Here is a 12097-nt window from a genome sequence, read left to right as displayed (position 1 = left end):
AAGGAAAGGAAAGGAAAGGAAAGGAAAGGAAAGGAAAGGAAAGGAAAGGAAAGGAAAGGAAAGGAAAGGAAAAGAAATCAACTAGTGGCCAACCTTTTTAGATGAAACTCTAGGAACTTAACTGGAGGTTTTTGGGGACAGACACTCAATCCATCAAGAGGCTGGTACTGGCTGGAATCTTCAAAAACTTATGTTGCCTGGCATTGCCTTCGGGAACTGAGTTCTCTTAAACCATGAAGCATTAAAGGGGAACTCCAATCCTAGCATTATTTTCAAGTCTATAGATATCACAGTGACTATTATCTAAAGTTCTCAAAAGGATTTAATGTCTATTGGTATTCACGATGAAATGTTTGATATTTTATTAGCCAAGGGAGATAAACATCATACTCTGAAAACTTGATAAACTTCAATCTGAGCTCACAGGAAGGATCATAGTTGTCAATATTTAATTATTGTGCTTCTCCTAAACACTTAAGTGGAGTCTTCTAATTAAAAAATACCTATGTACAGGGATAGCCTTTCCACCAGTAAGTGCCATATCTAATTGCTTCTTCTTTGTCTATTTTTTCCTAGAAAGACAATACATTCTCGATGCATGCCTTCCTGGTATGAATAAAATATTTGACTTGCTATTAAATGGAATCACAGATTACAAGAGTTAGAAAGGAACTCAGTGGTCATCAAGTATACGCAAAAAGCATTTTTAAGTAATTATTATACAATAAAATTAGAAGAGAGAGATAAAAATAGTAATTTGCAAAATAAAGGATTTTGTTAGAATGTCAAAATAAATAAAAAATAACTTTTAAAAGTTGTTTCCTGGGAGCAGCTAGGTGACTCAGTGAATTGAGAGCCATCCTAGAGACAGGAGTTCCTGGGTTTAAATCTGACCTCAGACATTTCTAATAGTCATGTGATTCTGTACAATTCACTTAACCCCCATTGCCTAGCCCTTACCTCTCTTCTGCCTTATACTGATACAATCATTTATTAATGTAATATTTAAAACAATTTTAGATTTAATTTATATATTGTGCTTATACTTATTATATTTATGTTATTAAATTTATTTCTTCTTTATTTCATTTTACTTTGATCTGGGAAGACCGCCATTCTTAAATATCAGGTCTATTTTGAATATGATTGGAGTTAACAAGATAAGCTGGATGCTCAGGAGATATGATGATTGTTTAATTTTCAGTGTGAGCATTTGAACCTCAGAAATTGGTGCACATACAAATCAGGGCTCCATCTATTGTTTTATTTAATTATACTTAAGAAAGTGACAGAGAAAATGTCAATAATAGGGACTAAATTTAAAAGTATACTGAGGTGGCAGCTAGGTGGCTTAGTTGATTGAAAGTCAGGTCAAGAGACAGAAGATCCTGGGTTCAAATCTGGTCTCAAACACTTCCTAATTGTGTGACAACCCCCATTACCTAGTCCTTACCACTCTTCCACTTCAAAATCAAGGTGCAGTATTGATTCTAAGACAGAAGGAGAGGTTTATTTTTTTAACTATATTGAGCATTTTCAGAAAAGAATGCAGATTCCTATCACCTCCACTTTATAGTTCCCTACATTCCTTCTTTCTATAGGAGGCTTCATCTAGTGCCTCCAGTTCCAATGCCTTTCCTTCTGAAGTCACTTTCCATCTACTCTCTGTGAATCTTGCAGGCACTTAATTGTGTGCAAGTTGTCTCCTCCACTGGAATGTAAATTTTCTTGGGGTAGGGATAGTTTTGACCTTTTTTTATATCTCACTGCTTATCACAGTGATTGGCACATAGGCAGAGCTCACTCACACTTACTTATTGATTGATTAATTTATGAAGTTATCCCACAAAGCAAATTTTAATCTAGAATCCATTTTTGTATTGTAATGAGGCTTCACTGTATTTTGGAAGCATATTGTAATCAGTAATAATAACCACAAATTTGTGAGTACACTAAGACTGTGAAAAAAATATAATGTAATAGGAGGTGCTTCATTTAATTATTTTAATTCTAGTCTTCATTGAACCTCAATAATTAAACATTAAACCCACAGTGAGGAGGGCCATGACTTCACTCTTCCTCTAGGGCCATGACACAAAGGTGTGGAAGAACCCTGAGAAGTGCTTAAACTTCCCTCTCACTGGATAAAAGTACTGTATTTACAAGCCCTTTTATTTTGCGTCACTGTTACTAGGCATTACAAGATAGTGTGTTCTATTTTTTTTTTTTTTACTCCTTAGTGTATTTTTGTCTTCCACAGGGAGTAAGACGTCATTTGTTTCCATTTGGTATTAATAGTTAATTGAATCACATCCCACGTTGCATATGTCTGTGTAGTACTTGTTCTTTTAGAAGGGCACACATTATTTGTAGGGCAGCTAGGTGGCTCAGTGGATAGAACACCCCTCTCAAAGATCTGAGTTCAATTCTAACCTCAGGCACTTATGTTAGCTATATCACCCTGGGCAAGTCACTTAACCCTGTTTGCTTCAGTTTCCTCATCTGAAAAATGAATTGGAGAAGGAAAGAGCAAACCACTCCAGTGTATTTGTCAAGAAAATCCCAAATGAGATCATGAAGAGTCAGACATGCCTGAAAATGACTGAAAAGCAACACACTATTTGTAGATGGTCCTTGTAAATGATTCCTGAATTGAGAATTTAAAGAAAAAATATACCTTTACTATGTTCTTAGCACAAAAATCACAAATTTAATAATAACAATAATAACTAGCATTTATACAGTACTTCAGGGTTTACAAAATATTTTATAATATTATCTCATTTGATCCTCATGACAACTCTGGAAGTAGGTGTTATTATTATCTCCATAGTAGTTAAGTGACTTGCCTAGGGTCATTCAATTAGTGTCTAAAAAAAAGGTGTGAACTCGGAAGTTTCCTTCCTCCAGCTCCTGGACTCTCTCCTCTGGCCCACCTAGCTACCAGAATGGACCTTAAGGTTATTGAGTTCAACTCCCTCATTTTATAGATGAGGAAACTGAGGCATACAGATGTCAAGTTACTTGTCCAGGGTCACAGAGTTAAAATCTGAAGCTGGACTTGAATCTAGATTTTCTTGCCTCAAAGTCCAGCACTCTCCCCCCAATACCATGCTGCTCCTCAATGTGTGAGAATCTTTGTATTGTCATCTTCACTTAGAGGAACTACGTACCTAATATTCATATATTACTGTGAGTGCTTTGGTGTCATTGGAAAACTTTGTTCTGAGAAAAACATCCAGTGACATTATTGTCATATATGACACATATGCTTATTTAGTCCTCATAAGCAATTATACATATATATATATACACATATATTTTTATATTTCTATATATAAAAGTAGATTAGCTTTTTGAAAACATTGAAATTTGGCCAGCTGTGAGGTATAACTCGGGGTTTCAATTTAACTCTGAATGTTTCATTTTGAGAGATGTAGCAAGAGATTAATAAGCAAGTCCAAAGAAGAGAGATTTACTAATAAGTAATCCTTATATAAGATAACAAGAAAAAAAATCTACTTGTTTTCTCCTACTGAGAACACAATGCCTTCATTCAGTAACCAGCCTAACCAAAGTCATTACTATTTTTAAGAATAGATGGAAAGTCATATGATGATCTGTAGCCTGAGTTCACTTACCCAATAGATCCCTAAGGAAATGTAAGGTCCCAGCAGAAAACACCTTGAACTTCAAAAAAATCTCCCAGGCAACCAAACAAAAAAAAAGCCCAAGATAGCAATAGCTATAAATGAGAAAGACTTAACATGCTCTTGGGTTTTCATGAGGCAAGTGGAAAGGGAGAAAGGAGGATTCTGGGATAAAAAGGAAATTTCCATAGTATTTTGTATTGTCTCCATGAAGGACTTTGTGTCCCAGAGCAGGGAACTATGTTTCCTACCTACACCCATGGAGATTGTCCTCATCCTCCTTTTTTTTCTCTATACAGATTTGGTTGACTAGTCAATCCTTGTTTCAACAACATGGAACCTCCTGGGTATCCCAGACGAGACCTGTAATTTCGTTGTGATAGAGAACTCCCTATGAGGAAATGCCCTTTACTAATGAAGATTAGCACCTGCTCTGAACTTATAGTCTAAGAACCTGGGTCACCAAGAAGGTAAGTGGCTCTCGTTGAGTCTCATGCATATAACCAATAAATATTAGAGGCAGGTCTTTGATCCAACTATATCACTACTGGGTTTGTACCCCAAAGATATATAAAAAAAAGTTTGTACAAAAATATTCATAGCTGCGCTTTTTGTGGTGGCAAAATATTGGGAACTGAGGGGGTGTCCCTCAATTGGGGAATGGCTGAACAAATTGTGGTATATGCTGGTGATGGAATACTATTGTGCTAAAAAGAATAATGAACTGGAGGAATTCCATGTGAACTGGAAAGACCTCCATGAACTGATGCGGAGTGAAATGATCAGAACCAATACATTGTACACAGAAAGTGAAATATTGTGGAATGATCAAATGTAATAGACGCTGCTACTAATAGGAATGCAACGATCAACAACAAGCCCGTGGAATTTATGGAAATGAATGCTATCCACATCTAGAGAAAGAACTATGGGAGTAGGAACACAAGAGAAAAACATATGATTTATCACTGGGTTATATGAGTATATGATTAGGGGTTGTGGTTTTTAAAATATGACTCTATTACAAATATGAATAATATGGAAATAGCTTTTGAGTAATAAGACATGTATAAACCAGTGGAATTGCTTGTCAGCTCTGGGAGGAAGAAGGGAAGAGGAAAAGGAGAGAACATGAATCATGTAACCAGGGAAAAATATTCTAAAAAAAAAAAAATTATGTGAAGAAAAAAAGAGGCAGAACTCAAACCCATGTATTTGAGGGTCTCTGTACACCATCCAATGTTGTCGCTTAAGGCTTCAGGAAATATTTTCCTTCCAGCCCTAAAAACAGAAAGCCAAGTTTTCTGTATATGAAACATTATAAGTTTTATACTTCAAACATAAGGGGCATCTTGGCCCTTTAACAGACTTGCCCTTTTTCTGGCAAACACCTTCAATGAAAATTTCTCTCATGCACCAGTACCATGAAGCAAATGTTTCCAGAGCAAAAGATCAAAGATTTGGAGAACTGGAGCTTAAAGGAACTTTATGAACCATTTCGTCCAGCTTTCCCTTATTTTACAGATAAGAAAACCAAAATCTAGGGAAGAAAAATTACTAACCTAAAGTCATACAGTAGCAGAGCAGAGAAGGCCTGAGAGACTAAATCAATCGTTTTTCCTCCCCAATTCAAACCCATACCTTACTGCTCTCCCATTGACTAGATTGGAACCTCTCCCCTGTTTTCTTCCAAACTGGAAGATCAGGCAACCAATGAAAATAGCAAGGGTTTTTTCAACCCTTTACCTTCCATCTTAGAATCAATACTGTATATTGGTTCCAAAGCAGAACAGTGTTAAAAGCTAACAATGTGGGTTAAGTGACTTGCCCAGGGTCACACAGCTAGGAAGTAGGCCAGGACCTCTTGTCTCTAGGTTTAGCTCTCTATGCACTGAGCCACCTAGCTATCTCTTGAACATGGCAGTTTTTTATCTTGATTTGATTGAAATGATGAAAATTAGCAATGGTTCAAAATGAAATGCCTACTTTGTATCTATTACCACACTAGGTTCTTTTTATAATACAATGGATCAGGGCAGCTGGAAAGCACAGAAGAAAGTAGAGAAAGTGCCAGGTCTGGAGTTGTGAGGACCTGGGTTCAAATTTGGCCTCAGATACTTCCTAGCCGTGTGACTCTGGGCAAGTCACTTAACTGGGATTGCCTAGCCCATGCTGGTCTTCCACCTTGGGAGTTAAACTAAGACAGAAAGTAAGGGTTTAAAAAAATAATAGTAATTCAATGGATCCATGATCTTATTCAAGTTAAGTACTCTCTCCATTAGTGCTGTTCACAGCTCATCTGGTGCTACTTTTGTCCAAATATTTCCCCCTAAACCCACCACAAATGAATAAATGAATGAATGAATGATTGTAAAAAGCATTTAAGAAGTACTTACTATATGCCAAGCAATGGATATATATGTAGAAAAGCCAAGAGAGTCTCTGTTTTTATGAAGCTCCTTTTCTAATAGGGGAAGAAACAATGTGTGCAGGAAGAACCAGGTGGAGGATGTATGGCATTGTCTGGGACTCCAGAAGACAAAGTATAGGGATATATGGCAAGGCATTGAGGTAATTCCTTTTTCCATGTAGATGGGAACAGAATTTTGCCCCTCATTAATGAAGAATAAGCTAAAGGTCTCCTTACAATGAGATTGTGTGCCTGTAAAAGCTCCAGTCAAAGAGTTCTTTGAGGTAGGATTCATGGCAAGGCAAGAAAGTACCCACACTTTAAGAGCCATTGGCTCCTGAGGCAGAGGACTTGGATTCTAATGCCAGCACTTAGTACTTGTAGGACTTTGGACAGACTTAACCTCCCCGAGTCTCAGTTTCCCAAAATGGCTCCTTGCAAAGTCTTTACATTCCTTATCAATAAAATAAAGGGTTTGGACTAGATTGCTCCATGAACTCCAATGTTCTTGTCCAGTGCTTCAGGACACCATATTGTTTTCCCTTTAGATGAACTTGGCTCCAAAATAAATACACTAAGCAAATGTTATTAGTGGAAGGTTTGTGTGTTCACTACTAATATTGTTTTTGTTGTCTCTCTCTATGCAAGATTGTACAGGTGTGATACAATGCTTTATTTCCAAGAGCTCTTTGCTGCCTATGGCAAAAGCCTTAAGACTCTCTAAAATATAATTGATTTTCAAGTCTGTTTTTATAATAATTATAATTAGGCAGCTAAGTTTTACAGTAGAGAAAACATTGGGCCCATCTTCAAAGAAGAACTAAGTTTAAATCTGGCCCCAGATGCTGATTAGCTGTATGATCCTGGGCAAGTCATTCAACCTTAATCTGTCTCAGCTTCCTCAACTGTAAAAATGGGAATAATAATAGCAGCTGCCTCACAGGGTTTTTGTGAGGATCAAATGAGATATTATTTGTAAAAAGGCAACTACTAGGCAAAAACCAGGGAGAATCTTAAGGCAAGTGTTAATGAGTTTTATTTTTCTATTGTTCAACAATTTTGATGGTATAAAAGTAAATGGATTTCCAGACCATTTGAGTGTCTTTACTAAGACAGAATGTTCATTTCTGCAAAGAAAAACTAAAGGCAGTGTTGAGCATACAGTAGCTTTCTCCATTAAAGTCTGACCCCAGTGCTTCATCACCATTACCAACATTCACATGTATTTATGTAGCACTTTTAAATTTGCAAAGTCCTTTACAAAAATAGAGGCTGTGAAGGATTCTCAAACACTATGTCATCGAGTTTAAGAAATGGCAGGTCCTACCAAGATAGAAAGTATATAAAACTGATGTCAAACTGCAAAACTCTCATCTAAATATTAATCTCTTTAAGGGAATTTTTCAATAGTAACTCATGAAAATCATCTGCTAAGTCAAGATTTTTTTATGGGGGAGAACTTAGGGAGGAGTACCTAGGTCAGCATATCAGTAAATGGAAAAGTCTATACTAAAAAAATCATGAGTTTTTAAAAGTATTTGAGGTTAAAAAACAGAAAGAATAGATGATTACATTAAAAAAATAATGATAAGGGAATAGCTAGAGGATTCAATGGATTAAGAGCCAAGCTTGGAAATGGGAGGTCTTGGGTTCAAATTTGGCCTCAGACAGTTACTAGTTGTGTGACTTCAGGGTGGTCATGTAAATCCTTTTTGCTTAGCTCTTACCACTTTTATTCCCTGGAACCAATACACAGCATTAATTTTAAGATGGAATGTAAAGGCTTTAAAAAAAAAAGTCTATCCTAATCCAGTGCTTAATCCAGTGCATGGCATATGGTAGGCATTTAATAAATACTAATCAATGAATTTACTAACTGATCCTCTGCCAGAAGTACTTCTCTTAGGTCCCATAGTATTTATATTGCTTAATATACTGTACTCTCACCTTTTGACTTGTATATGTTTATTTATGCACATCATACCTTCCATTGAAAAGGTTACAAACTCCATGAGGACAAAGAGCATCTTCTCTTTGACATCCCTCACTTCTAAGGAAAATAGAAAGAGGAAGGAAAGAAGGAAAGAAGGAAGGAAGGAAGTTGATGATGACGAAAACATAATCTCTATTCCCAAAATTATAAAACCCTAAACACCTGTTCTACAAATCCTTTCCAATGTCAAATATTCAGCATCTCCTATGAAGAACCATCAGGTCTGAGTTTAAAGCAGGTGTCTAGCTCTGTTTACTCATGAAACATTAATAGTAAAAAGGCTAAGGGCCAGTAGACGAAAACAAAGACCTTGTTTCTTAGACTCCCATTCAACTACTTACTCAAGTGAAATAGAATTATCTTAGAAAATGGTTCTGGCTCTTTTGGTAAGATTCTTTCTATGCTACACAATGTGCCCCATGACTTAGGCATACATAGCATGGATATTTTTGAAGACATATTTTAAAGTCAAATAACTAAGACCTGGTATAACCTAAAACAAACCACCTATTTCCCTGTGTCAGGGAAGGGGTGGGAATGAGGGAGAGAATCTGAATCAGAAAATGTCAGAAAACAATTATCAAAAATTGTTTCTACATATAATTAAAAAAAAAAAAGAAAAGAAGTTTTAAAAAGAATTAAAATTTAAAAATAACTAAGACCTGTAGTTAAAAGAAAACATCTTCCCCACCCCCCATTTTGAATGCAATTTCTGTTGGGAATTAGTGTTCCTAGCCTTTCTAGATTCCAGGGAGTAATCTCTATCTAAATGAAGGCCATTCTACCCAGTATCCTCTTTGATTTGCAAATTGCATGTTGAGTTTTTGAGGAGTGAATGTTTCTGTACCTACCATGCTGTTTACTTGTTTTATCTGTAAAAAAACAAATTCAGCTCTGGGCCCTCAACATGCCTCTATAAAAACAACCCATTTTTTTAGCTATGAAAGCGTTCTTACTGTTTTTGAAACCATTGACCTGTGAAATGAGTTCTAAATGAGCCCAGACAAGAAACAGAGACGGAGGAGAGAGCTGGGGAGGAAGAGTGTACCGGAGGAAACATATTAAGATCCGCTCTAAAGTTTAAGGCAAGGAAATGCTCTATGTCCAGGCGAGAATAGCGTCATAAAAAACATACACTTCCAAGGGAGTCTTGGCCCATTTGAGATCCAAATTAAAGCTTTCTTTTTCTTCTTTATCTTCGTCTTCGTCTTCTTTTTTTAAAGCTGGAAATATTTTGTTTGTTTTACAAAAAAATCAACCTTGTCAGTGTTTGTGTTTGGTTACTCGGGGTTAAAGTCACTCCTGCCAATTTCTAAGGAAGAGAGATGCTTTCGCCTAGCTTAGGAGCATCAGATAAACGCCCAAAGCAAACAAGAAGACAATATAAATTAAAGTAGCACGTGCAAGGACATAAAAGTCAGCTCTTCAAAAACAAACAAATGAAAACTCCTTTCCCTCTTCTTCCTGGTCCCCTCCCTTCTTCCTTGGGCCTCTGCTTAAGAATACAGGGCCAGGAGGAGGAAAGCTTTCCCAGGAGCGCTCTGGGTAAAATCGCACTACACCCTAAGCCTAGCCGGGCAGGGACGCCGAAGAGAATGAGGTATAGCTCAGTTTGGGAAGCAAGATCAGATAGCCCGTTTATTGGGAAACGTGGGAGGGAAGATCTGAAAGACTAGGGTGAGAGGTTGGGAGAATTCCTGGGAAAGGTTAAGTAACTCACGTTTCACTGCTACCATCTTCCTCTGATTCAATGTCCGTCCCCCACTCCTCGCCGATGTCAGGGAGAGTGAAGAAGAGAGTCTTAGTGCCCGGGCCGGATCCTATCCAGGAACCTGGCTCTTGCTCTCCCGGGCCGGGATGGTGCGGAGAGCTAGCCGGGCTCGCCGCTAAGCCGCTGCTGTTACTCCCCGGGCCAGTAATGGGTTGCAAGACCACTCCGACTCCTCCAGGGCCGGGGGGAGGCCGCCATAGGGCCAGGGGAAGAGGAAGAGCAGGGGAGTTAGTCCCACTGCGGTTGAGGGCCTGCACTGGAGAGTGGAGAAGGGGAAGAGGCAAGGGCTGGGGGAGAAACTGCGGCTGGGGCTGGGTCAGGGGCTGGAGCTGAGGCTGAGGATGGGTAAGGACTTGGAGCTGAACCTCGGAGGGGACCTGAGCAAGAGGCTGGAGCTGAGACTGAGGATGGGAAAAAGGAAGGGGCTGGGTCAGGAGCTGAGGTTGGGGTTGGGAGAAGGACTGAGGCTGGAGCTGGGGCAGAGGTTGAAGATGAGGTTGAGGTGGAAGTTGGGGAAGGGGCTGCTGCTGAGGCTGGTGGTGGGTTAAGAGCTGAAGATGAGGTTGGGAAGAGGGCTGTGAAAGGGGTTGAAGCAGAGTCTGGGAGTGGGACTGGAATGAAGGCTGACATTGGGATGAAAGCAGGGGTTGAGATTGGGACAAGGAATGAGGCAGGGGTAAGGGCAAGGGCTGAGCAAGGGGTTGGAGTTTTGCTGTCCTGGGGCTACTTGGCAAGGACAGTGGGGATCCCGCTGTTTCTGCTATTTTTCTTACAGCGGAAACTCTGGGATAGGAGGCGGTTAGGAGAGGGTGAAGGGTGGTGGAGGAAGGGAGCGGTACCGAGGGTATCCTAGGAGTGGCTGGGGATCTGGGGGCCACCGTGGGGAAGAGAGTGACAGTCTGAGCGGCCCCAAGGCCGGTGCTGGAGGTGCTGCCTGCACTGCCCAAGCTAGAGCCCACCGGTCCAGTAGCAGCCACAGCGGAGGAGCTGCTAGAGGAGGCAGTAGCTGCGGGCGAGGCGACTGCCGGCGGCTGCACCGAAGCTTTGAAGATTTTGGCAAAGAGAGACCCCAAGTCCAACACTGCAACCTTCATATCTTAGAACTGAGAGACCGTGTCCTGAGGAAGCCCAGAGTCTGAAGACGAGGCACAGAGCCTACCCTTGGCAGCGGAGCTCCATCTGCCACCCCATGGAGAGGGATGCTGAGGGCCCAGCGACTGTACCCGAGAAGCTGCGTGGACTACTGGCGCTCCCAGGTTGGATGCGTGTTGCTCCTCCCGCTCCTAACTAAAGGTGCACTCTGTGTACATCAGTTCCTCAGATCACTGCAAAACAGCCCCGACTCCAATTCCCTGATCTTCTGCCCAGCTCGCCTCTCCCCAAGAACTGGGAAAAATAGGGATGTGTCAGGGCAGTGGATCAGTCAGTCAATCCTATTTCCTCCTTCTTTGGTGCTCTGTGATGAGCTGGAGCAGCAGAGCGCACTGAGCTGTGTCTCTCCCTCTCTCCTGCAGCAAAGCTTCTGGCTTCCTCGGAGGTGCAAGCCTGAGCAGCAGGAAGTCCTGGCTGTCGTGAGAAGGTGTCCTGAGGGACTGGCACTTGCAGCCGTCGTCGTCACCGCCACGGTTAGTCCGCTCCCTTTGTGGGCCTCCACAGGAGACGCCCAGCAGAGGGAAAGAGAAGGCGGTTGCTAAGCTAAACAAAAACTGAAGTCACCGCTAATTGGGCACCAGACTTGAAGTCCGCTGTGGATGCAGAGGTTTCCCAACTGGATTGGTGTATCTTAAAGAAATAGGAACTGTTGTCCCCAGTGTCCTACCCCTACACTAGACAGGGGTCGGAGTGGTGGGTGAAGTGAAGCTGGGAGTTGTCACAGGGCCAGTGGTGAGAGGACAGCAGAGTTTGAATACTCTGGGTTTCCCTGGACATTTCCCGACAAAAGGGCTCTTCTAGTCTCTCTTCTCTCTTGACTCCCAATCTGAAAAGCGTGGGGCAAGAAAGAAGCTAGCCTTGGGAGGCAGAGTGGATGCCAAACAGCCACGGAGGACACGTTTCCTTTGCAATTACAAATCATTCCTTCTCTCACTTGGGGGCTCCACTCACCTGCCTTACTTGTGCTGCCTACCATACTATATTCTATCTCTCAGATTAATTCCTCTCCCACCCCCATCAATCAGTCGTATTTGTCGGACCTCCATATCCACCTCTTAGAAACCAGACTTCAATTCATGGCCCAGCTCAAGTGCCACTAAGTGCAGAGCAACCTTTCTGTT

General features: G+C 40.7%; 1 protein-coding gene across 1 annotated transcript in view; it reads right to left on the bottom strand.

Moving 5' to 3' along the window:
• The window catches only part of FAM149A (family with sequence similarity 149 member A), a 55493-nt gene extending 44575 nt beyond the window's left edge, over nt 1-10918 (bottom strand). Inside the window, exon 1 of the mRNA XM_044681653.1 lies at nt 9774-10918. Coding sequence (XP_044537588.1) covers nt 9774-10918 — 1145 coding nt within the window. The remainder of the gene's footprint in view (nt 1-9773) is intronic.
• Nucleotides 10919-12097: the final 1179 nt, after the last annotated feature.

The sequence above is a fragment of the Gracilinanus agilis genome, chromosome 6 (assembly GCF_016433145.1).
Source record: "Gracilinanus agilis isolate LMUSP501 chromosome 6, AgileGrace, whole genome shotgun sequence".
Taxonomy (NCBI): Eukaryota; Metazoa; Chordata; class Mammalia; order Didelphimorphia; family Didelphidae; genus Gracilinanus; species Gracilinanus agilis.
This window is presented reverse-complemented; position numbering and strand designations above follow the sequence as displayed.